Below are 25,098 nucleotides of genomic sequence, written 5' to 3' on the forward strand. Positions count from 1 at the left end.
ACATGCATAGGATCTAACACCATATATTTCTGCAAGGAGTATGACACAATAGGAGCAGATTTGTAGAGCGTAACGGTTAGTGCTGAGGACCTGATACCTACAGTGTAGCTCTAGCTTAAAATGGCTTTAACTAAAGGGACAAAATAAGACACTTCAATTGCTTGTTTGTAATAGTTAAAATTCTTTAGCAGCTCACAATGTTTGACTAATTTCCTTAGGAGTAAAAGTTTTGAAATTGTGATGGTTTTTGTTGGCTTAAAGTAAAGCTTGTCAGTCTAACATGTAAGCTGTGTACAATGTGGCAGCACTAAATTTCTTTATGTAACTCACTACGGAGTTGTCCCTAGCAACATAACATAATTAATTGCAGAATTATAAATTACAGAGCTAAAAGAGTAAAGAACAAAACTATTATACTAAAAGTGTACTTGGATCTGTTTTTGTGCTAACCTTTGGAAACCTTTTCTGATGGTTGCAGGTGACACCTTGTATTTCAGTATGGACCGGTTTGAAGATGTATCAGATGGTGAAGTGGATCATGCTTTCTTTGACAGTGATTTTGAGGAAGAGAAAAAGAAAGCTGAAGAAAATGGTGAATGTATAGAGAAAGGAAGTACAAATGCAGCTCTTGCAGACCCTGGTTTGGTTTCTAATTCAAAGGATGTAAAGTGTTGTGAGGGGGAAAGTGAAGAAAAGCAGGAAGATCTGCAGAAGGATCAGTCCCTAGAAAATAGCACAGATCATCTTGGAGATGCTTCATCTTTGTCAGTTTCTCCAGTTGTGGAGAATGCAGGTACATCTGGAGCAACATCTGCAGCAAGTAGGGGAGCACAGGAGAATATACCTGCTGGAATCCCCAAAATAGTTAAAGAAGGTGAAGAAGATTATTATACAGATGAAGAAGATAGCAGTGACGATGGCAAAAAACAGAAGGTTAGACCAAAGTCAGCTAAGCAGTCAAACAACACAAAAAAGGCTAGCAAAAAATATACTAATATTAGCTCCTCCTCCTCTTCTTCATCCTCCTCATCCTCCTCGTCCTCATCCTCAAGCTCAGATACAGATTGTTCTGATACAGATTCTGATAGCTGTTTATCAGATTCATCTCATTCTTCTTCAAAGAGGAATGCTTGTAGGAATGCTCTTCTGTCTCCAAAACAAAAATTCAAGTCAGCAATGAAATTAGCAGAAGGAAAACCAAAGCTCGGTGACTACTTGGAGGAGTCTGAAGACACTGTGACTGATGTAACGCCTCTGTCAACTCCAGACATCAGTCCTATCCAGTCTTTTGAACTTGCAGCCTCAAATGATAAGAAACTAAAAATAAAAAGACAGGAAAATGTGAACCAAGAATTATATGGTAATTGCGAAGAATTTAAGTACAACACAAAATTTGTAAAACCAGTGGGGTTGGGAAATCCAATCTTATGTCTGTATTTTTTTCATTAGATTCCGAGTTTGATCGCAGATATAGTCGAAAAGTCTTGCATGATGCCATGGACCTGAATCAGCTTTTGAAAGGTGACTTTTAAATTCTCTTTTTACAAAGAATGACATCTGTACATTGTTGAGAACAATTGAGTTCTATTAGAAGAGAATGAGATTTTAATGTTCTATGTATTTTTAGAACTGGTTTGAGATTAAGCTGTGTTGATCTAATTCTTTGAATTCTTGTGTATGTAAATAATACTGTGGAAAGAAGCATGTGTGTGGGTATGTGTTGGTATGCATATACCTGTAAGAAAGAGATGTAGGCGGGGTGAATCTCTAAATAAGATTTGATATCTTAACAAATTGGATAATAAAACTGCACGTGCATTTTGAGAAATCAAGGCTTACTGGGCTATGCCAAAACTTACTATCTAGATTAAAACATCATCCTTTCTGATAAAATGCTAGCTTATCAACCTTCAAAATTGAAAGGCAGTCAACAGCTACATTGCATGATAAATAGTATTCATCTATTTAAATTTCTGGTACCTTTTTGATAATGAAATGGAATTATTTCAAATTATTTTTCTGAACTAAGTGTCTGCCTTCTAAAATACCATGGAGTAAAGTTATTTTAAAGAGGAAAATAACAGATAATCTTTACTGAAACTTGAGTGGTTGCTTCTTGCCAATAGAGTTAATAAATCTTGATAGTGAAGTTTAAAGAGGGAGAACTTGGTATCTCTTTCGCTGTATGCATTGCAAACCTTCAATGTATGTGGTGAGAATGCACTGAATGATCTTGTGCGCATTTTAAGGTCTATACAGTGCTTTTGCACTCGTTTTTGCGGCTCAGAGTATTCAGTAGTAAATCTATAGAATAAAAGAGGCTTGATCTCAGGTGAGAGAAGCCTCTAACAGTCTGGTACATTCCAACCTAAGTTTGCTGTATTGCAGTAGGTTTGGCATGGCTAAAACTTCGTGCATCATCTTTCTTCACTTTCTACCTTGCCAGACTGAGCCTCTCGTGAGTAAGGGTTCAAAATATATTTTATGCATCATTTAACTTTCCAATGAGTAGAAATGAGGATTTTGCTTGTCTGGAAATTCTTCTGATGCTAAGAAAAGCAGAGCTAGCCATCAAGAAAGGTAGAGCTGATTCTCATCTCTGACAGTCCTTTTGCTCCAGCAGCTCCTTCATACTAGAAAAGGCTCCAACCACTTGTCAGTGTTGTTAGAAGAGTTGTTGCTAGGCAATTGAGATTATGATGTCCTACATCTTTATTTGTTCCTGATAGCAAGAAGCTTTTTAATAACTGGTGATTATGGAAGGATTCATCTCATCCCTAAAACAAATGGGTATTATAGCTTAGAGTGAATATTCTCAGAGATGAATCTCAGTTTGGAGGTGGGGTGGAGTTTTTTCCCCAAACTGAAAAACAATTCTAAACAACAATAATAAAGATTGAGTAATGAGAAGTAGAAATCATATAGTCTGGCAGCTAATGTTCCTGATTAACATGCATATTACTCCCAAGTGCCTCTCTAAATTGGCAAGCACAACATAGCTTAATTACTTCAGGAATTTTGAAGTTTAAATGGGGCAGGATTATTAATGGTGGAAAGTAACTAGTCTGCGAAAATAGGAGCTAATCTTATTCTGAGTTATTGCTTCCAGTTTTTTCCATACTCATTAAAAAAAGTGCAAATCATTCCCCCACAGTCTGCATTAAATGTTCATCAGAACTACATAGACGTGAACATTGCTTCAAGTGAGAACAGTATAAGCCCAGACCTGAGTGTGTGGAAGTATTTAAATGATTATCGGGATGTCTCAGCTTTGGTTTTAAAGTATAATATTCTTCCAGTAATCTATACTTATGAAGCATTTAGCTTAAATTTTTTGTCAAATATGCTTGTAATGTAGCTGGGTCTGAGCATTTACAGCAGTTGTGTGAGTTTAATTTCCCAAGGTCCCCAGAAACTTGTAGAATTTCAGTGTGATCTGTTACTGTGTTGTTTCTAGGGGCCGTGCAGTAATTAATTTTGTACAATTCTATGCACTGATAATGGAAACATTTGGGAAGACTAGAATCTCTTGTATGAAAAAAGAATCACAAGAACAAAGAAAGGGAAGAAATCTGTTAAAAGCACATGGTGTTCAAAGAACAAGTTTTGGACTAGAACAAGGGTCTGGTTATTAAGGAGCAAGGTAGTTAGTATATCTTAAAGTAAAATTAATTTGAAGCATTTAGAAAAATAATGTTGCAGTTAAATTAAAAAGGAGTTGAAATAGTTTTTCCTCTATTGCATGCCCTTGATACATATTTATGCTCATATTGCAAACTATTCATTTTTATAAGTGTTTTTAAAAAATCATATTTAGATAAAAATATTTACCATGCCCTTACATCTCCTGAAGCTATGCTTGTTCTTGATAGAAGCCAAATTTTAAGTTAGTCTATTCTGAATAATTTAAAACCTCACAAATAACATAATTTTAGTTGGAAATCTTATAGTCTCCATGTTGTATGTTGTGCTTTGAATGCTTTTTAGGTGGGTTTTGCTGTGCAGCTTTATCACTGATCTCTAAAATATTCTTTATCAATCTCTTGTTCAGAGTTCTGGTCACTAAAGATATGTGATAACACTTGGTTACTACCTCTGAAAGTTGTCATTTTATGTATGCTGTTACCAAAGTGAACATTACCAGGTACTGCAGCTTGCTCTGCAGTCTCCATTCGCCCTGTGGAAAGTAACTGAACTACTTTTAGTCAAAATGGCAGAAATCTACTTGGTAATAGTAGCAGGGGGCAGAGTGAAGATTACGCTTGAAAACTGGAGAGAAGCAGGTTCTGCATGTTGCCAAAGACAAACGGAGCATATGAATGTAGTCCTTATATTGGCATTTATTAGACAGCAGTTGAGCCCTGTTTCGAGGGGAAGGAAGAAATACCGTAAAATGTGCAGTTTTCAGAACCTGTGGGTTGTGTGGCTGTATTGGCATGGCTTTGCGTGCATGGTGATGTAGGAGGGGCATATGAACAGTAGACCACTCTTTGAGAGTAGATGCAGCATGAAGGAAGAGAGATGAACGTATGCAGTGAAGAAATTGTGGAGCCCAGGCATCCGTAAGCTCCCGCATTAAGGCATGGGGTACACACTCACACTGTTTTAGTTTTAAGTTTGAAGTAGGAACAGTGTCTCTAGAAACTGCAGACTATAGTGCAAGCAGAGATGGTGCAGGGTGGATGGATAAACTCGGAACTTTTTGGATCGATCTCTTGTTTCCAAATCAGTCTTGCAGCAGTGTTCGATGCTCAGTTCAGAGTGGCTTGGAGTTCAGGTGGAGGGAGCACCTCTCTACAGCACACTCCCTGAGGAGCAGAGCCTGCCCTGCTCCCTTGTACACTAAAACCAGCCTGCGTCATGGTCCACCTGGACCATGTTGTTCAAGTTACGGGACTTAGTGATTACTTACTATTTCTGCATTGTGCATAAAAATTCTGGGGTTTATCTGTGATACTGTTTTGGTGTCTGTGAAATGCTGAATTGTTTAATTGTTCTTGCTAGCGGTTTTTACGTCTGTTCATGTAAATCACTTGCTGTTTGGGTGGTATGCTTATTTAAAATGTATATAAATGCTAAATGTATGATGCTTGAGTCCTCTCAATTTTACAGACATAAAGTCGATGTTTAGGAAGCTTACATCATTTCATTACAACGCGAAGACTGGTATCATGTAGCTGTTGTCATTATGGTGTGTGACTATAAGAACTATTGTAGCACTGTGGCATTGGACAGCTGCACTACTTAGAAATTTAAATATCTTATCAGTGTGGCCAAGAACGTAGGTACTTGCGATTTCAGTTACTCAAGGTTGGTAGGGTTTATATTTTACAGACCTCTCCGCACTTGTTACCTATCTCTGTTGTTGTGAGGGTGGGTTTTTTTGCCACTTGCATGGAAAAAAATACAGATCTGCTTATAATTTTTCAGATAGAAATACAGTTCTTTACTTGCTTCGTGATGCGATATAGATTTTTTTTTGTATGTAATTCTTTTGTGAGTCAATGCTGCTTCCACTTTGCTATAGACCTTAAAGATCTTTCAGAAAATTAAAATAATGACTAACTTGGAGCAATATTCAAAACCCATAATAATAAATGTCAGTTATCTCCTCTGCTGTACTCTTGAATAATCTGAACACAAAAAGATAATTAAATATGCCAATGCAGAGAAATAGATTGTCAAAAATTGGTTTTGGAAGTGCTTTCATAAAGCTCCATGTTAGAAAGCTGGGAATAAAAAAAAATAGAAATTTTTCTGATGCTGTTTTGCTTGATCCTGTACCTTGATCCAATGTCCCATGTAATTTTAAGGAATTAAGGTTATTCAGATAGAAATGGCTTAAGCATACAAGTGTGAACTAAGCACTCATCCATTTCCATCCCATTATGCCACAGACTTGCTCTCTGTCTTTAGACACGTCTCTTGATTTCTGTAGCTCAGAATACAGAGTTGTATGCTAAAAATGCTGTGTATGTCTTTATCTGAATTTATGTTGAGTATCAATGCAGTAGTAACGGGATGACACAAGGTATATGGAGTGCTAAAGAATTTAGCATTTCATGTTTTCTTCTCTGTAAAATGGGGTTGATAACTGCTTATTTTACAGAAGTGTCTGTGAGAATTAGTCTGTAAATCCATGGTATTAGCTATTATTAACTTGAGGAGGTGGTGTGATGGGGTAAGTAGGACAATGGGCCACAGGCTGAAGACCTGAATTCTATCCTTGAAGCTCTCAGTGACCTATATGCTCTCTGATGAATCTTTTTGCCTCTTCTGTGCCTTAGATTCTCCATTGTAAAATAGTCAGAGCTCACTTGGTGAAAAGCTCTGTGATATAAATATCATTATTATGAAAAGTAAAAGCCCTGTGTTTCTGAATAAAAGCTATTGTAGGAAACTAAATAGCAGCTTCAACTGAACATAGAGCAATTGCTTTAATTTTTATTTTTTTTTTGCTATAATTTGTCAACTAGGAAATAGAGTAAGTTTTTTATAACTGAAATTTTCTCATCTTAGGGATATGTTATCTGTGTGCTCATTCATGCTGGACTAGTGTATTTGTAGAATAACTGTTAAACAATATCTAAATGTAAAGTAGACTCTTAATTACATACACAACACCCAAACTCTAAAGTTGAACTAAACATGTATAGTGCTTTCATTAAGTTTTGTTTAGTCTGTATGCTCCTAGTTTGAATTGTGTGTGTATGTGTATACATATTTATTGTTTTCACAGGTCTAGTAACCTATGTTGAGGTAGAAGAGCAATTATCAGCTTATTCTTATGTGTAGAGGTTGAAAACAGATTGAAAATATTTAAGATTGGAAAGAGATCCAGACTTTCCCAACATCCATAAGAAAATGTGTAATTTGGGGGTGGGGAGGAAATCAGCACCTGTAAGGTATCTGTTCCCTTTCTTGTGACATCAAGAAATAACTAGCAGCCCTATTTAAGCTTACTTAAACAGGGAAAATTTATACTTGAGGAAAAAGCTCCTTAAAAAGCCATCAAATCGCTAATTCTCCAAAATCCTTTTTAAAGGGTTCTGTGACATGAAATAATGGATATTATAGGAAATATTTGTTTAGAGATACTACAGGGAAGTAGTTTTAGATTGACACTATTAGACCTTGATGAAGAACTGTGACTTAATCCTTTTGTATTTTTCAAATGGGTTACAGATGTGGTAGTAGAGCAGTATAACACAAACCACCAGGCAAACTCAAAAATGTAAACACTGAAGCAATTTAATGCATTTTCCTCTACTGGGATTGCAACAGATACACTGAAACATGCATGATTTTAATTTTAGCCTTAATGCCATTAGGACAGCTGTATCATCCTGTCCTATTGCATTTGACTTGCTTATTATCATTTGTATTTTATATAAGGTTTGGCCTTTCTCACTCTGCAAGGTCATTTCAATGCTAACAAATTGAAAGCAATAAACAGCTTGTTTATTGCTTAAAAGAAAGTCAGGTGTCTCTCCATGGAAACCAGCTTTCATAGAAATCTTGTGAATACCAGAGAATTTTTCTCTTCCTGCTTACCAGTAAATAAGAACTGCACACTGTGCAAGTCTTTATGCAAATGGTGCTGCTTGTTTCTCGCCCTCCCCCCAGTTACTGATTTATGGTCTGGCTGACAATTAAGTGGTAAGTAGGGATTTAGTTAAATTGCTTATTATGCACTGGTAAAGTGTGAAGCTACAGGTAAATCATATTTAATTGTTCCAAGACTTACAAACTCTTTAGAACCTTAAATCATAACTTTAAACTGTAGTGTTGCTGCATGTTGTCATTGGCCACTGCAAAAAATAGTCAGATAAACTGTTCAAACACTTACGCTTTGTGATTAAAGAGTGTAGATGCCTTGTTGAATAAATTGTTGAAATAACTTTGAAACTCAAATATTTGAGTTACATAACACTAACTGTACCTGAAATGTTTAATAGCATTTAGAATAAATGCACTTACCTCGTACATGGGATCTCGGGTGTGTGGGGTTTTTTTTTGTGTTCATTGATGGTGCATTGTCCCTGGATTTGTAGGCTTGTACTGACTTCACTTAGACAAAAGCAATGTTGTTATCGGTGAACGCTGAAGCGCATTCAATGCATATTGGACGTACATACCTGCAGTGCATTACCTAATTTTCTGTCATAGTAAGTGTGCAGAGAATAGGAATATGATGCTGTATAAGTGGTGCTTTGCAGAGTGCAGGTTGGACAGATTTCCAACCAGGTAACTTTGGAAGCAGTGGAAACTATTAGTGCTGGTTTGAAGTTCTGGGGTCAGGAGCCTAATTCTGGGCTGTGGAAATAGTGTCACTCCTGCTTGAGGCAGACCTGTGGAACCTTTTGCTCACTGCATTGTTAGATTGCTACTGCGGTTTATTTGAGCATCGTTTAAGGAGCGGTGATTTCATGAACGTCTCCTGCCTTCTGCTTGTTTTCTTATGAACAAGCACTTAACCCTGCAGTATTAGGATTATTTCAATAGGTGACACTATGCATTCTGTTGCTTGTCTTTTTTCTACTAAACTTTAATCTCTCCTGTCGCACAGTTCCTAAGGAGATCGATGTTGCATTTGCTGTGATGTAGAAAAGGTTATCCGTGGATAGGCTTCAGTCAGTTATGGTTCATTTTGAAATGGTGTTTGCAGCTTAAATTCTTCTTTAACATAGATTTTAACTAAGTAAAATGCAACTCTGATATTATTTTTTTTTTTTAACTTACCAGCTTGAAGAACAACAAACCCACTACTCTTAATGTGTTATCTGATCCAATGCCTTGGTGTATTGCAGCACTGTTGCTGCAAAGCGCTACTTGAGAAATTTCAAATGTGGCTCTTCCTTTAGGTCATACAGAAGGTGAACTATAAAAAGATCAGTTGAGGAACTGAAGAAACTATTGAGGAACTAGAGAGTTTTAGATTGATCTTTTCACCCCATCCCCTTGAAGCAAACTTGCTGCTGCACATCTTGTATTGCGTCTGAACTTTTGCTGCAAAATTTCTGTAATTCAACAACATATCAAGAGATAAGTTATGGTTTTTTGGGCAGTCTTCTGCTCAGGCTTCACTGAATAACTTCACAGCAGAACCTTTGTGGTGATCTTAACAATTCTTTCACTTTATTGATAAGTTTCTTTTGAGATGTGGTAATTTGATATTATCACTGTTAGCAAGCCCTTAACCTCAAGAGCTGTCAGAAAGCTGTTGTCAGTAGTAAAGTCAGGTTCTACACTAAGTAAGTATAAATAAATATAATAATGAGGCTAAGAACAAACAGCATACTGAAGAAAGTGGGCTGGAGTCTCTTTTCTGCCTGCCACAAGTAGGAAAAGCTGTCTTCGTGGTGAGGTCATAAAAGGTGAGGATGAGGCACTGTATAAGGAAAATATATTGAAAGGAAAAGACTTAGGAGAGGCTAAGGAAAGGACGAAGAAAGAAGAGATGAATGAAAAAAGAAAAGTGTGTGTTGGGGGGATTCACAGAATTCACAGAATTGTTAGGGTTGGAAGGGACCTCTGGAGATCATCTAGTCCAACCCTCCTGCCAGAGCAGGGTCACCTACAGCACGTTACACAGGACAGCGTCCAGGCGGGTTTTGAATGTCTCCAGAGTGGGAGACTCCACCACCTCTCTGGGCAGCCTGTTCCAGTGCTCCACTACCCTCAAAGTAAAGAAGTTCCTTCTCATGTTAAGATGGAACTTCCTATGTTCAAGTTTATGCCCATTACCCCTCGTCCTATCACTGGGTGCCGCTGAAAAAAGACTACTCCCATCCCCAGCTGGAAAGTGACAGCAAAGTTAGCCAGTAAAATTTTGTTATGCTTTACTCGCATATATAAGTAGTAGTATCCAGTATAGCAATGCATGGAAATGTACATAGGTATGTATTCACACTAACTGCCTGAGAGCTTCTGGTAAAACACCTGTGGTGTTTAATGCTGCAGAAGTTTCATACCACTGCCTGCTAGGAGATATGAATGAGGAAGTAATGCAATGCTTGTTGAGCCCTGCACGTAGCGGTCGCTGCAGGGCTCCTCAAATTAGTATTTCTAAAAGCGTTTACTGACCAGCATTGAGGGGAAAGGTATTTGTTCCATTTCATTGCTCTCGTCTTATTTTTTTTTCATCACAGCTGGCAGGGGTTTTCCAGAAAAATAAGCAAGTCGAAAGATAAATAAGCACTAAGATAATTACTTATGTCAAAACACTTTTAATCTGTGTTTACTGATTATAGTTCATAGCTGCATCACAGGAGTACAGTCCCCACTAAAGTATAGCCAGCTACTTTATAGAGAATTAAAACAATTGTGTACCAGTGAAGACATGAAACCTATATTTCTAATTAAAAATGCCCTCATTCAGAATGCTGTTGCTTTAAATGGAATTTGACTAGTTCACACCTTTCACAGAAAGAAAGAGCTGTTTGGAATTTGCACTGGCTTATTCAGAACCTTAAATGTCTCTTGTAAGAGCCTGCATCACCAATCGCATCGGTGCCACAAAGCTAGGTCAAGGCTTCAGTTGAACAACTGTTCTTTGCCACAACCTGATTTCCACTCTTGCATATGATGTGCAGTCTGGTTTAACCCGTGAGATGCTATGGATGTAAGGCAAAAGATGAAATTATCTTTCATAGCTTCCTAATAATACAATTATCAGTAATGTAATGTGATATGAAATACGTGTTGTCTTCAGATGGTTGCTCATGTTACTTTCTTCTAGCAGTGTTCTCCAGTGCTGGTTTTGCATGTTCCCTTAAGGACATATTTAATTATTTTTAATGGAGAGGTACACTGCAGCTTGATGTTACCGTGTGAATTGTGTGGCTCTAGTTATTTTCTGTGCATTTCTATTTATCCCTTTTAGGTGTTTCCAGATGAGTCTCGTCCCAGGTTTGTCTCCTCAAATGGTGTTGATGGCTGTACTAGTTTTCCCTTGAGGATAACTTACTAAATTGTGAAGATGCTTTTCAATACATTTGTACTTTATTAACCTGTTGGGTGGCACACTTGATCTGCACTAGTTTGCATTGTGTCTTGGTTTTGAGGTGATTTGCATTTTCTCTTGACAAATTAAAACAGTATTTGCTAATGTGAACGGCCTTATGGTTAGAGCTGTCTGGGGGCAGTTCTTGCCTATATTGGCTAGTGTAGTGATGGTGCAAGCTTACTAATTTCCAGAGGGATTTTGAAATTCATGAACTGTTTGGATTTTGAGTTCTGGATACTGTTTCTAATTTTCTCAAAGACAGTAGCAATATATGCTTGCATCAATTCTGGAATAAACTGAGTTGAGATACTGCAAGAAAGATTTCATTTCATTTTGTTTTGAAGTAAGAACATGCTTACCATTCTTTGAGGTTTTTAAGCTATCACAGGCTGTCTTAGACATCCTACTTGCTGATGTGGAAGTGTTTGTTGAGGAAATATTACTGCATGCCTGTTTGTCTTTGTTTTTTTTTCCTTCTGCTTTGGGTGCTTGTTTTGCTTGTGTTGTGGGACTTTTAGGGGTAAGAGTGAGGGGTATCTTCTGGAGGCACTGGGATACTGGAGGAGTGTGGGGAATGGCTTGCATAAGGCTTCCTCCTCTGTGTGTCAGCTCCAAAAATCTGTTTGATCTAACCTGGTACCGCCACTCCTGTACCATAGATAATGCAGTGGTTTGAGGTAATCCCATGACAGCAAAGTCTTAAGACAGTTGCCAGAAGATATACTGCAGAGCTTTAGAAAGCAAAAGCTTAGAAATAGGTCAATAGCAAAGCTCCAGCGGAACCATAATAAACATGGCTGACTCTGGCTGAGAGTGAAGTTTTCCAGTTATTATCTTATCTTGCAATTGTGCAAGTCTGTCTTGCTGTGTATTTTTAAGTGTGCATTCTTTGTTCTTTTGACTTGAATCCTCATATCCTGTTTTAATTTGTTGGGTTTCTTACTGTGTTAAATTGCCAGGCCCCAGAAATTTTTCTTTTGTTATATATGCTCACTCATTTCTCTCCATCCATTACATTTAATTTTCATCTTTCCCTTTGCAATTCCTGCACCAACATGATGTAGGTTCACTTCAGGAGCAAAGGATCAACAAAATCACTTCAGGAAATGCATTTTGTATCTGAGTCATGCTTCCCCAGAGTCAGTTTTCTGTCTGAAACATCAGTTCTGTTCTGCCTCTCAGCTGAGACATCTTAGAGCAAAGTTTAAATCTCTTCCCTTGTGCAAACATCTAAATACTCATTTATGGTGTAATTTTTGGTTCTGCAAGTTATTTCTAGTCTTGGCTTCCTGAAGCTGTGTTTTCCATTGCTTGGAAAACTTCTCTGCTTATATTGGTGGCACAAATGATACCACTGTGATGATGATTATATTCAGTGTTGCTTTAGTGCTGTATACGGTAGCCCTGTTAGCATATATATATATAATTGCCTTTTCTGATTGCTGGTACCATAGCAACAACAGTAAAAATACTTGAGGATGGAAGTCTGAGCATATTGTGTCCATGTAGAAGTTGGGCAAGTGTACTGGTAAAGGTGGAGATCAGGGTGATCAGAGTCAAAGCGGGATGCTGACCATGCAGAAGAAATGACTGCGCACATAAGGCTGATTTATATTCTGAGTAACAGCTATATTCTACACAAATGCTTACAGAGTGTCTGTGTGCATATTGCTGATTTTTTTGTATTGCTCAGTTGTCTGCTGCATCTGTTCAATTCCTCTGGATTACTGGACGTAAATGGGGAAGAAGGGGATTCCTAGTGAGAAGGAAGCAGATGGATCTTAAGTAAGGCCAAAATTAGACTTGATTTTTGTGGTGAAATGTGTAAAATCAATGTACTGAAGACAACTGAGCATCTTTGAAAAATTCTGAAATGCAGAAATCTGGAATTCGGATGGGGGGAGGTGAGATGTACCTTGTGTTTTCAGGTCTGTAAAAAAAAATCCCAATAATGGAATGCAAGTTTTGTATTTTGGTTTGGTTTTTTAATCTGAGTATTTTACTTTTTGCCATTTTAAAGCTTTCCTACAGTTGGAGAAAAAAGAACAAAAACTAACCATCGATCAACCATCTAAAGGAACAAGAAAAAATTATTCTTTCACAAATGAAGAAGTAAGACAGATTGATCGAGAAAACCAAAGGTTGCTAAAAGAACTGTCCAGACAGTCTGCAAAGCCAAGAAGAAGTACCACGCTGAAGAAATCAGCTGTACCACCTCCTAAATTGTACCACAGTGCCCTCAACAGGCAAAGGGAGCAGCAAAGAATTGAAAGAGAAAACCTGGTAAGTTTTGACAACTGATTTGGATCAGTCAATTGAGAAGGACTATTTGTTGTCAGATGAACTACTGCAAAAAGCTGATAAGGCAGTACTTGCAGCTTTGCTGCAATGAATTTCCTTTACTATGCTGTTTGCATAATTGTTCGCGTGTTTGGGGGAATGATGTTTTTTCAGATGAAAAATGATTTTAGTTTATATGAGTTTGCTCTGCTTTAATATCACTCAATTTAAGAGGAACGATAATTAGCATTAACACGTTCATAACTTTGGGTAGCAGTCTGACTCTGCTCATCCTGCTTCATGCAGTATGATTATGAGTCAAGAACAGGCTTTCAAAAAAGAAAAAGCAATCAATATGGTATCATCAAACCCATTATATTTGAAATACAGCGGATACAATGTGCAGTTTTTTTAACTAATTTTATAGCTGTCTGTCTCTTTCAATGTTTGTAGCACTCTGCTTGTCACAGTATTTGAATGTAATGGCAATCACAATAACTAATTTCAGTGGAAAACAGAAACTCAGATTCTTTTACAAGGATATTGTCAACGTTGTCAAATAAAAAAATAATGCTGGTTTGAGTAAGATATTTTTAGTGAATTAATTGTAATACATATAATGACAGTTTTGTATCTCCTAGTTGTTCATTAGTGTGTTTGAAACAGACATGAAATATAGTTAAAATATTTGGAAAATTTATAGTGGAAGTAACTTATTCATGTTTTTCTTCTGTGTAAGTTGCAATTTCCTTTCATGTAGATAGACAGAGATACAGGTTCAACATGAAGACGGTCTAATCTACTTATTCAGGAAAATCTTTTAGGTTTTAGGTCTTCCAGCTTTCATACATCGAAATTGTTAAAACTTTTCAAAGTAGGAAACTTCCTGCCTAGCTCCACTGGACTACAGTTGACCAAAAGAACATTATACTTCACAACTGAAAGAATTTGGCATAAATACTTGTTAAAGATGTGCAATACTTCTCGTTGTCTGGGGAAGAAATGTTTTTAGGTTTCAGTGGTTTTAGGTTGGTAGGAAGGCTTTCTTAAGGTGTTGGGGGGGTGTTTTTTTAGTTTTATTTAAAATGTTGAAAGCAGGACTTGCTCTTCCACATGAACCTTGATAATAAGAGCGTATTGTTAAGCTGTGGGGAGGAAGTGCTGTGTCATAATAACCTAAAAACAGTAACATGCTGTACTACATAACAATAGATGATTACCGTAAGTTAACGTATATGGTATTTTACAATACGCTTCTGTTTACTCAAAGTCACAAATCTTTTCTCTTACGGGATTGCCATATTTTGTCCAAGAATGTCTTGCCTTTGCAACTTTTGGATCAAACATTCAGCAAACCTAAATACATGTGGTCATTCACACCTTGCTGTTTTAGTACATGTTAGAGATTAATGGTGGTGGCTTGTAGTCCAAGAAATAATACCCTTCATTTACTTATTCATTTATGCTTTAGTTGTTGTCGGCAACACCAGTGGACATGTTTGACATCAGAACCATTCCTTAAAATTTACTTGAGGACATCATGCTATTTTAGACTATAAAAACATTGGTTTATTCTTTCCTCCAATCTGAGGATGATATACTCTTCTCTTTTTGAAAGAATGATTCATCAATACAGCTCTTATGTTTTGTTTAACATTGCTGTAATTTTTGAGCAATTCTGTTTACTTTTTTATTCTGTTTGAAGTCTATGTGCACCTAGATCATCACACTTGTAACGCATTGATTTTTCTAGCACTGCCTCTTGGGATTACAAATATGACATGCTTTTCTCAGAGACTGTAAATGAAAGAGCTGCCATACCCTGTCCATTGATGAGGGTCTTTTTGCTTTGTATAGCTAAAAGTATGTGCTTTATGAACTTGTTTTCTTCACCTTTGTAGACTGCAGAGCTGCAATTCCATGGAACTTTCTTATCAATCTTTCTTCTATTACTTGACAGGAATATCTTTTTTTTATACAAGGCCTGAGATAATGCATATGGGATATGCTGCTTGATACACCTTTGTGAAATGTTAGTTGGAGAAGGACACAGGGGTTTGTAAATAATTCAAGAATAGAAATCTACAACAGTAGTCTGTGCAGGGGGTTAAAGAGTTTTCATGCAGAGAGATTTATTTATTTTTTTTTCCCTCTGTTGGATTACAGCTTTTATAATTTCTTGTCCTGAGATTAACACCTTGTCTAGGGAAAGCTTTTATTTGTTCTGCTAGAACATTCTTGGAGCAATGCCTATGTTTACCGTTATCAGAAAGACAGCTTGATTTCTGGCGCAGGCATTTGGCATCAGAGGTGATGCAGGGAGAGTAATTAAAATATTAGGAAATTAGAGAGGAATCTAACCAGTTTGGTGCTCTCTAGCTTTGTGAAAAGGGTGCAAGGAGGTACAGGGAATATATGTTGCCCCCACAGACTCTGCTAGAAAGAGCTATGATGGAACAAAAAGGTGCATTGCTCTGAAGAACGGTAGTTATAAGGTAGTGATTAGCAATTTATAGACAAAGCACAATTAGCAAATAGATAGCTGTTAGAATTAATGTCAGAATTTTGTACTTGCTGCTTTTGACTGTGTGCTTCTATAAATGGAACCTGCTTTTGATTGCTTATCTGAGCTAGCAAGACCAGAGTGCATCTCTTGCCAATAGAGGATGCTGCTGATTCAGAAAACACTCTGCTCTTGTGTTTGAAGATACTCAACCCCATCTCTTCTCCAGTGGAAAGGGACATAAGTGTGACTGATGTTTTATTTTTTCCCATGTCTGCATATGTGAGTCTCTATGTGTTGACATATTAATCACTATTTCTGCTAGTATAAAGAAGATACTCAACTTCATAGACTGCACGCTACGCAACATTTAAACTTCTAATGGTTTGTTGTGTGATGCAAAAATCTATACAGGTAAGTATTTGGGGACCTTGAAATACAGGTTTGCAGCCACCACACCATTCATCAGTCACTTAATCTAAACTTAGAAGTAATTCATATCTGTGTTGGTTTTTTGTTGGGGTGCTTTCATAATTTTTGTTAATTCTGACTAGGATTTAGGTGTTAGATGACCTTAGTAAGCTAAGCTGCTGTGTTCAGACAAGTTCCTAGGGAGCAAGTGACCTTTTGAGTTCACACTGGAAGCTCACTGGAAGGTCTGAGACAGCAGTTCTCAAACCTTAGATCAAGGAGGGTGAGGGTGTTCTTCTTTTCTGTGGATATTTGGTCTTCCTACGCATCCCTGTGCATTCTACCTACCCCATGCTGTTATGACTCACCGCACATAACACTCCATGTTGTTAATTCCCCCACCTTATACTCCTCCAAAATGCACCCTGAGCCTCAAAAGATCCAACTGTGATCCCAGTTCCAGTATAATCACTCTCCCATATGAATAAAATAAATGATTTACTGTATTTCTCTGCAAGGGGTGTCTTTCTCTTTTTACCTGCTGGGTTCCCTGAGTCATCTGCACTGCAGATGTCATTAATGCTTCTCCCCACCATTTGCTCTAGTCATTGTGGCCTCTACCAGCACAAAGATCCTGCAGCCAAACTGTTTCCCTTCTCTTGTAGTCTGGGTTGCTTTTGTCTTGCTGGAAAACCTGAACCTCCTTTAGAAATGCAAGTACTGTACTGCTATATATGAATGTATATTTATTTGTCTCCACTTGATGTAATGGTGCTGATGGGCTGTGGTAATTGGATGGGCAGAAAAGGGCAAGGGAGGGATAGTGCCTCTGGCCATGCCCCTAACCGGCATATACCTTTTCTTGAATATAGAAGAATAAAGAATATACCTTTTCTTGAGCCACAGCCTTCAATCCTGTGCTGTGCTGCGCCTGCCCTGCCATCCGTGTCCTGCCACAACCAGGGATATAACTTCTAGGCATGGAAAGAAACACAGGGGGAGAGCACTGGTCCATCAGGATTGTGGCCGGACGCCTTGTGCTTTCCACCCACAAGGTACTCCACACTGCTTTTTCTCTGCCTTCCCTTTGTCCTGTCCCCAAGGATCAGCCCCAGAGTCTGAGAGCATCAGGCCTTGGATGCTGCATACTTAAGTGGTTGCAGAAAGAATACTGAGGTTTTTCAGCCTTACTAGCCTCAGTCCAGAGGAGAGAGCTGTGGGGGATCACAGAATGGTTCAGGTTGGAAGGGACCTTGAAGATCATAGAATTCCATCCCCCCTGCCCTGGGCAGGGACACCTCCCACCAGCCCAGGTTGCTCAAAGCCCCGTCCAACCTGGCCTTGAACACCCCCAGGGATGGGGCAGCCACAGCTGCCCTGGGCAACCTGTTCCAGTGCCTCACCACCCTCAGAGTGAAAAATTTCTTCCTAATATGTAATCTAAATCTACCTTCTTCCAGTTTGAAGCCATTCCCCCACATCCTGTCACAGGCCCTTGTAAAAAGTCCTTTCCCAGCTCTCCTCTAGGCCCCCTTTAGGTACTGGAAGGGGCTATAAGGTGTCCCTGGAGCCTTCTCCAGGCTGAACAACCCCAACTCTCTCAGCCTGTCCTCATAGCAGAGGTATTCCAACCCTCTGATCATCTTTGTGGCCCTCCTCTGGACCCACTCCAACAGGTCCATGTCTTTCCTATGTTGGGGTCTCCAGAGCTGGACACAGTACTCCACGTGGGGTCTCACCAGAGTAGAGGGGAAGAATTCCCGCCCTTGTCCTGCTGGCCACGCTTCTTTTGATGCAGCCTAGGATCTGGTTGGCCTTCTGGGCTGCGATTGCACATAGCTGACTCATGCTGAGCTTCTGGTCAATCAGTACGCCCAGGTCCTTCTCCTCAGGGCTGCTCTCCAGCCATTCCCCATCGAGCCTGTATTTGTGCTTGGGATTGCCCCAACCCAGATGTAGGACCTTGCACTTGGCCTTGTTGAACTGCATGAGGTTGGCTTGGGCCCACCTCTCCAGCCTGTCCAGGTCCCTCTGGATGGCATCCCTCCCCTCCAGCATGTCTACCTCACCAAACAGCTTGGGATCATTGGCAAACTGAATGCAGTTGTGAAAGAGAATGTAGTCTTCTGGGTCCTCTTAGGAGCTCAGAAATATTCATGTTGGGTTGGTGGCTCCTTAGAAATTCAAGCACACAGGGTTTTATAAGATATTTTCACTTACTGGGTTCAAAGCCATTGTATGCCAAGACTAAAGACAAAATGTTGGTACTTCCTGAGATTACAAAGTGCAACGCAAAAAAAAAATGATGCTTCTATAGCCCTCTCATCAGGGGAAGCTATTGGGATGTGGGATTGAATGCAGATGTGCCTGGCTAAAATATACTGCAGTACAGTTCAAATATAGTGCGATTCTGTGATCATAGTATTTAGGCTATAGGCTCTTTGATCAGATTTTTTTTTTTTTGTGGTCTGCTGATTCCTGACCTGGACTCGAGATTCCTGAATGCTGCTGTGGTAATTGTAATAAAGACTGACTAATTGGCAGGTTTAAGGAAAGTTTTGGTTATTTTGCACGCTGCTCAATTTTGTGGGATATTGTTTTGTACTTTTAGCCTTCTTTCTTTGTGGTGATGCCAGCCGCATGTAAACTTGATGGCTGTTCAGTTTAAAAGACTTTTCTGTAAATGGAAGAATTTTAAGCCTTTTTTGACACTTGGAGTTTGTCAGGGTAGAGCCGATTATGCAACTGGCAATTGAAGAAAATGACTAATTCTTGTATTGATAAGAACAGAAAGCTGTCCTTGAATGCAGTTATCTACTTCCCCCTCCCCCACCTGGACTCTGCAAAGGGACAGTGTGGTCACTAACATCAGTGACATTAGAGGAGGCATAATATAAATAAATTTGAACAGCTGTCAAGGCACGCTAGTCAGCTGGTTGGGATTCAAAGGAGGTGAAACTGAAGCCTTCATGCATTTAAAAAGTAAAGTAAAACAAGAAAAAGTCACGTTTTTTTTCCCTTCACTCTGAACTCGGTTTAGGCATGCTGCATTTTCAGTGTTTTTTTTTCTTGCTTTTTCGACATAGCTACAGAAAAGTTTGTACTGATACTTTTTTTTTTTTCCTTTTTCTGAGAGAGAACATTAGAATTAGCTTTAGGGCTCTCCTGATATGCCCGAAGTTGAATTAGCAGCATTTATCGTGGTCTATTGTGTAGCAGCAATCTTTTGATACAGTGTTGGGTTCCTTTGTTCTCCAGTTGTTGGCAATCTGACATTTCCTTCTGTCATTGACAATATGTATTTTAGTGTCTTTATAGATACTAATCTATGTCCAGATGCCTAAATTTACAAGGGATTATGTTATTCCTAGAAGGCAATCGTGCAGGAACAACTTCTAGGATTTTTTTCTTTTTCTTTTTACTATGATTATTCTACTTTTATTGTAAACTCAGCATTATAATAAAGTAAAAGAAGATGGGGGAAATAAAAGCCTTGGGAGGCTTTTTCCAAGCTGGGAGGTCATCAATGATATGATACTATACATGTATTGAGCTTGGTTCAAGAGCTCTGAGGAGCTGCAGTGCAGTTTGGAGCACCTAATGACATTCCTGCCATCGGTGTCTGTTACTCTTTTTTTTTTTTTTAATTTATTTATTTTATTCCTTAAGTCTGATCAGGCACTTGTACTTGGTTCTGAACACCTAGATTATGTTATGTGATCTGATTCTTTGGTCATTAAGATCAATGACAAAATTTCTATTTACTTCAGTGGTGCAGGATTAAGGCTCCAGAGATTTAGCACGTCAAAAGAACAAGGAAAGTGGCAGTGTTCTTCAGGCCATTTCTCAAAAGGAGAACATAATGAAAGAATTAGTAGATTTATGTGTATAATTGAAAAAGAACTTTTGTTCAAGGTACTTGTACCATTGTACGAGGTAGTTCCTTGGTTAAGGACCTCAAGATTGTAGAGTCGGTAATAAAAACATAAGAATGGGATTAGTTCCGGGTTACAGATTTAGTAGGTCAGGACTGCCATTTCAATGTGTTGATGAGTTCATTTCTGTATGCAGCAGGCCATTCTCCAAACTGCGGAATCCATGGCTGCAAATAGCGTGTAAGTTAACATGCCCTTGGTACAATTTGCAGCAGAGGGCAAGGGAACCACAGGAGCTATTCTCTCATTCTCTAGAAGAGCTTTTCTTAGAACACTTCTGCACCACAGAATCTATATCTGCTCAGGGCTGTATCAAGTCCAGTGTTAACCTGTTCAAAAAGTAATGTTTTAAGTACCAAGAGAGGTCAGTCTCTCTCTTTTTTTTTTTTTTTTTTTGCATTAGTAATGGGGACTTGATACTTGTCAAAATACAGGCATAAAAGCAAAAGCAGGGAATTGCATTTAAACTAGGATAAAACAGGCACATATAGATATTTTATATTCAGAATCAGTCTTGAAATTACTGCAGTGTTAAGGTATGCAAATTCTATGAGGCTATTAGAGTTGGAGTGCAGACTTGGAACATGCTGAACTCTCATAGGAAAGTCACTCCTACAATTTACCCGATCCATTTGTGATTAAGCTGAACATATTGAGAGCTTTCATTTTTAATATTGAAGGTAAATAAGTGATCCCTGCACGTCTAAACGTATGTAGTTGTATTAGGAGATATGGATGAAGTTGTGAATAAAATGTTGGATGTAACATTTAGAGGCAAGTCTACCATTTCATGTTCTGCAACTGGCTTTAGTGAAGAGCTATTTCTAGCTGAAGTCCTTCCTTTGACTTTTGCTTACTTAGGTATTTCCACTTGACGATGAACTGACTGGCACTTGATGCAAGCACTTGTGACATATTATGTCTGAGCCAAAATCACTTGTCCTTTCTCCCTTGTGCACTCTGTGCAGGTTTCCAGTGCCCGCGCATGAACTACCAAGAGTTTGTAGATTCCTATTACAGCTAGACAATGACAGCTGACATCCTGTGAATACTATATTATTTCCTAAGTCACTTACTTTATTAAGTGACTTTTTTTTTTAAGTTTTATTTTTAATAAAGAATAATCACTACCTGATTGGGAGTGGGGAAGAATGATGTTTCATACAAAGTGCAGTTTAGTGGCTATACAGACAGATTCTTGGCTTTGCTGTTTAAGTATGTATCTCGACAATACATCCCTATTAACAGAGGGTTTTTTAGTATTTTGGGGACTTGTGTAATCACAGTTAGCGTTGTCTCTCATTGATAGGATGCGTGTCACAACCCTGACCTGGACTGATTTTGTCATTGCCAAATGTTTGTAGGCCATGAAATGAATTTAAATTAGCAGAGGGAATGTATAGATCTATGCAAGGTAAGCACTAGAGGCAAAATATATTAAAAATGGGAAGCTGTTAACTGGAAGTGGTATGTAGCTGGGTACTTCCAAATCTGTCCTGCCATCAGGTTCTCTTTAGATTATGGAAATTTCTTAATCCCAATTCAAGTAGAAGTAGCTATGCAGAATACTGTCTGTATCTTACAAATACTAAGTAGCTGTTCTAATTTAATGCTTGCAGCATGATTGCCAGAGTTAATTTCAACAAGGAAATTATGTCTATAACAATAATTTCAACTAGAATCTCTTAAAACTACATTATGTTTATAAATCCTTAAAGGGAGGGTGCCAGGTGGATGGGAACAGTCTTTTTTCAGTGGTGCCCAGGGATAGGACAAGAGGTGATGGACACAAACTTGAACATAGGAAGTTCCATCTAAACATGAGGAGGGACTTCTTTCCTTTGAGGGTGGCAGAGCACTGGCACAGGCTGCCCAGAGAGGTGGTGGAGTCTCCCACTCTGGAGACATTCAAAACCCGCCTGGACGTCGTCCTGTGCAACTGCTGTAGGTGACCCTGCTCTGGCAGGGGGGTTGGACTGGATGATCTCCAGAGGGCACTTCCAACCCTGACCATTCTGTGATAAAACAAATAGCATCTGGTGGATGTTTGTGCTTTCCTTTTGACATTATTTTCACAGAATTGAGGTCAGTGATTCTCTCTGGCGATCCTGTAGGGCAATGTAAAATAATCTAAGTATGTTTGCAAAGATTAAAAAAAACAGCTTTTCATCCTTCCAGAAATTTAGAAAAGAGGAGTAACCAAAGGTAGGATTAGAAGACCACAGCCCATCTTCCCACCACCTTTTCTATCACCAAACAGATGTGTTTTTTCAAGTTATCATGAAGTACAGAGAACTATAGGGTACTAAAGATGTACTGAGCATAGAATTGATGATATGTAAGGGACACTTAGAATCTGTCTCATCTTCTAACATTGAGGGGAAAAAAGTTGAATGTGAGCAGAACAGCCTGTGCCGGTCACCAGTGGAGGCGTTCGTGTTGTGCAACGCTAAAAATTTGGGGGGGGGGTTTGCAGTTGTGAATGTTTGATTTGTAGCTCCTCATTGATCCTTTCTCTTTCTTGATGATATTTTTCTTTGATATTAAGGCTTTCCTGAAAAGACTGGAAGCAGTGAAACCAACAGCTGGTATGAGGCGTTCTGAACAATTGATGGACTATCAGCGCCAGATGAGTTATCTAAATTCTTCTCCATCTGTAAGAAGAGGAAAATCTGCTTTGAGCCAGCTTAGTCCTTCCAGTAAGTACTTTGAAGTTGCAGATTCTTGCATTTCTTTGCGTGTGTTTATCTTTTTATAATTCAGATTTGTGAAGCACTTACTGCTAAGAATAGCAAATAAGTTCCATTCTTAGATTGATCACTTATCACACAGAAATCATTGAAGTGATTTTTTTTATCATTCTTTTTTAAACCAAAAGTATGGTGACCGCATTAATTGTTTACTTACCATCCTAAATTTCTAATAAATTATCTTGTTAGTCATCTTTTCCAAGAAGGTAAAAAAATCACTGTTGTAAAGAAGTATTTCTCATTTTGCCAGCACCCTTTATTGAAAGGAGAAGAGAAAGAAAAAGAAACCAACACAAAAACCCCAAAGAAGTTTCACATTCTCGTTCAGAAAATGTAAATCTACTGATAGTAGCCTTGTTTCTCTTAGAAATTGTGCGTGTAATATTTGAAAGTAGATCTTATGCCCTCATATGTCCCCATTGCCCAATCGAGTGGTTGAGTCACCATCCCTGGAGGCATTTAAAAGACATATAGATGTGGTGCTGAGGGACATGGTTTAGTGGTAACTTGGCAGTGCTAGGTTAATGGCTGGGCTTGGTGATCTTAAAGGTCTCTTCCAACCATAATGATTCTATGATAGATCCATACATGTTAGGTTAAAGAACCACAGCACTATGTCATAGGCTTGAATTCCTTGTCCTGACCATTTACAAACAATTTGTAACATTTTGGGTTTGTATTCAACTTACTGTGATTTGTTGTTTTTTTTTTTTTCTGGAAACTATGGTAACGAGTGTTGTAGTACTAATAAAGCATGAAGTTTTCTGTTGTAACAAGCATAAGGATTCTCACTCTTTGTGTGTGTGTGTTAACAGGAGGCACTTCAAGAGCATCCGCTGTACCAAGTACAATGAGCCAGAGGAATGAAAAACCTGTGTCCGATCCAGCCAGCGGGGCGTTACAGAGACCTAAACCCACTAATGTTCGTGCTGCTTGGCTATAAGTGCGTTCTTTGCCTCACATTCTGAGATGATCCTCAGACTTCTATTTTTAGTGCTTTTGTAAATTCTATGTGCAAAAATATTTTCTGCATTGTTCAGTGATTAAAATGCATTGCGTATGAAATAATTGCTTATAATATGGTTTTAAGTCAGTGTTTTCCTGACAGGAAGAACATATGAAAGAGAAGGAGGTATTTAAACGGACAAGTCAAATAGAAATTGCTAATTACTATTTTATTCTCAAATCGTAAGTGGGATTTGTATACATAACATGGAAGGACAGAATTGCTGCACTATAGGCGCAAGATGTAAAGCAAATATTAAATATTTTAAGAGATTACATTAAATTCATAAGCATATGCTTAAGTCCTAGATTGTCCTTGTTTTTCATCCTGGCTTTAGGTAAGCCCTCTGAACTTTGCGGGTCATGTTCTTATGACTGAAAGAATCTTCCTTTTACAGCAGCTTGAAGGAATGAAAAGCAGATGGTGTATTCCTGAATGTTTAGCTAGAATACTGAGGCTGCAGAAGATGTTGTTCTGCCTCTCTTGCACTCCAGGTGTTGAACATTTGTTTTGTACTCAAGGCTGCATCTCTTCCAGATTTAAAAGAATTTTGGAAGTCGTATTGGGACCTTTGTGTAGGAAAGAAGAATCTGATGCTATTTGAACAAGAATAAAGATTGAAGTGAACAACAGTTTCAGATTCACTCTAAACAAGAGTAGGTTTTAGTTACTTCTCGAGCTAGACAATACTAAGCAAGGGGAATATTTTATGGCCCTGCTTTTGCAGATCCTTGCCCTTCTTGGTGGGAAGATATAAACTTGAGCTGCAGGAAACTTGAAGGTCTGATTTTGAGAGCGACTGCTAACCAGGTTTGTTTTGTTTTTTGTTTTTTTTTTTAAAAAAGACAGTAGAAAACAGAAAATCTTGTTATACTTAACCTGTTTTTTAATGTCATGTTCATACCAAATATTTTTAGTAGTGTCAGATAAGCTTCGGTAGCAACATCCATTTACAAGGGGAGCAAAATTTAATGGAATTGGTAATTGCAAATAGTAGGTGGTGTGCTTTATTTCTATACATAAAGGCAAACGTTCAGTGAGCTTATTTTGTAGGACTGTAGTCTTATAAGGAGCATAAATTGTGATGCCACTGTCCATGGATATTGCAGGAACCCTGCTTGCTTCCCCAGCTTCTTCCCAGGAGAGATACAGCAAATCTCTTTGTATTATGCATAAAGAAAAAAAAAGAAATAAAAAGCTGTATT

At 38.4% G+C, this 25,098-nt stretch overlaps 1 protein-coding gene across 1 annotated transcript; it reads left to right on the forward strand.

Moving 5' to 3' along the window:
• The first annotated feature begins 498 nt into the window (after positions 1-498).
• Positions 499-23,830, forward strand: CFAP97 (cilia and flagella associated protein 97). The gene is given in 5 exon segments (XM_009891772.1): positions 499-1,417; positions 1,420-1,521; positions 13,029-13,291; positions 22,686-22,836; positions 23,706-23,830. Coding segments are annotated over 5 exon segments (1,560 nt in total).
• Positions 23,831-25,098: the final 1,268 nt, after the last annotated feature.

The sequence above is a fragment of the Charadrius vociferus genome, unplaced genomic scaffold (assembly GCF_000708025.1).
Source record: "Charadrius vociferus isolate BGI_N301 unplaced genomic scaffold, ASM70802v2 scaffold478, whole genome shotgun sequence".
Classification (NCBI taxonomy): Eukaryota; Metazoa; Chordata; class Aves; order Charadriiformes; family Charadriidae; genus Charadrius; species Charadrius vociferus.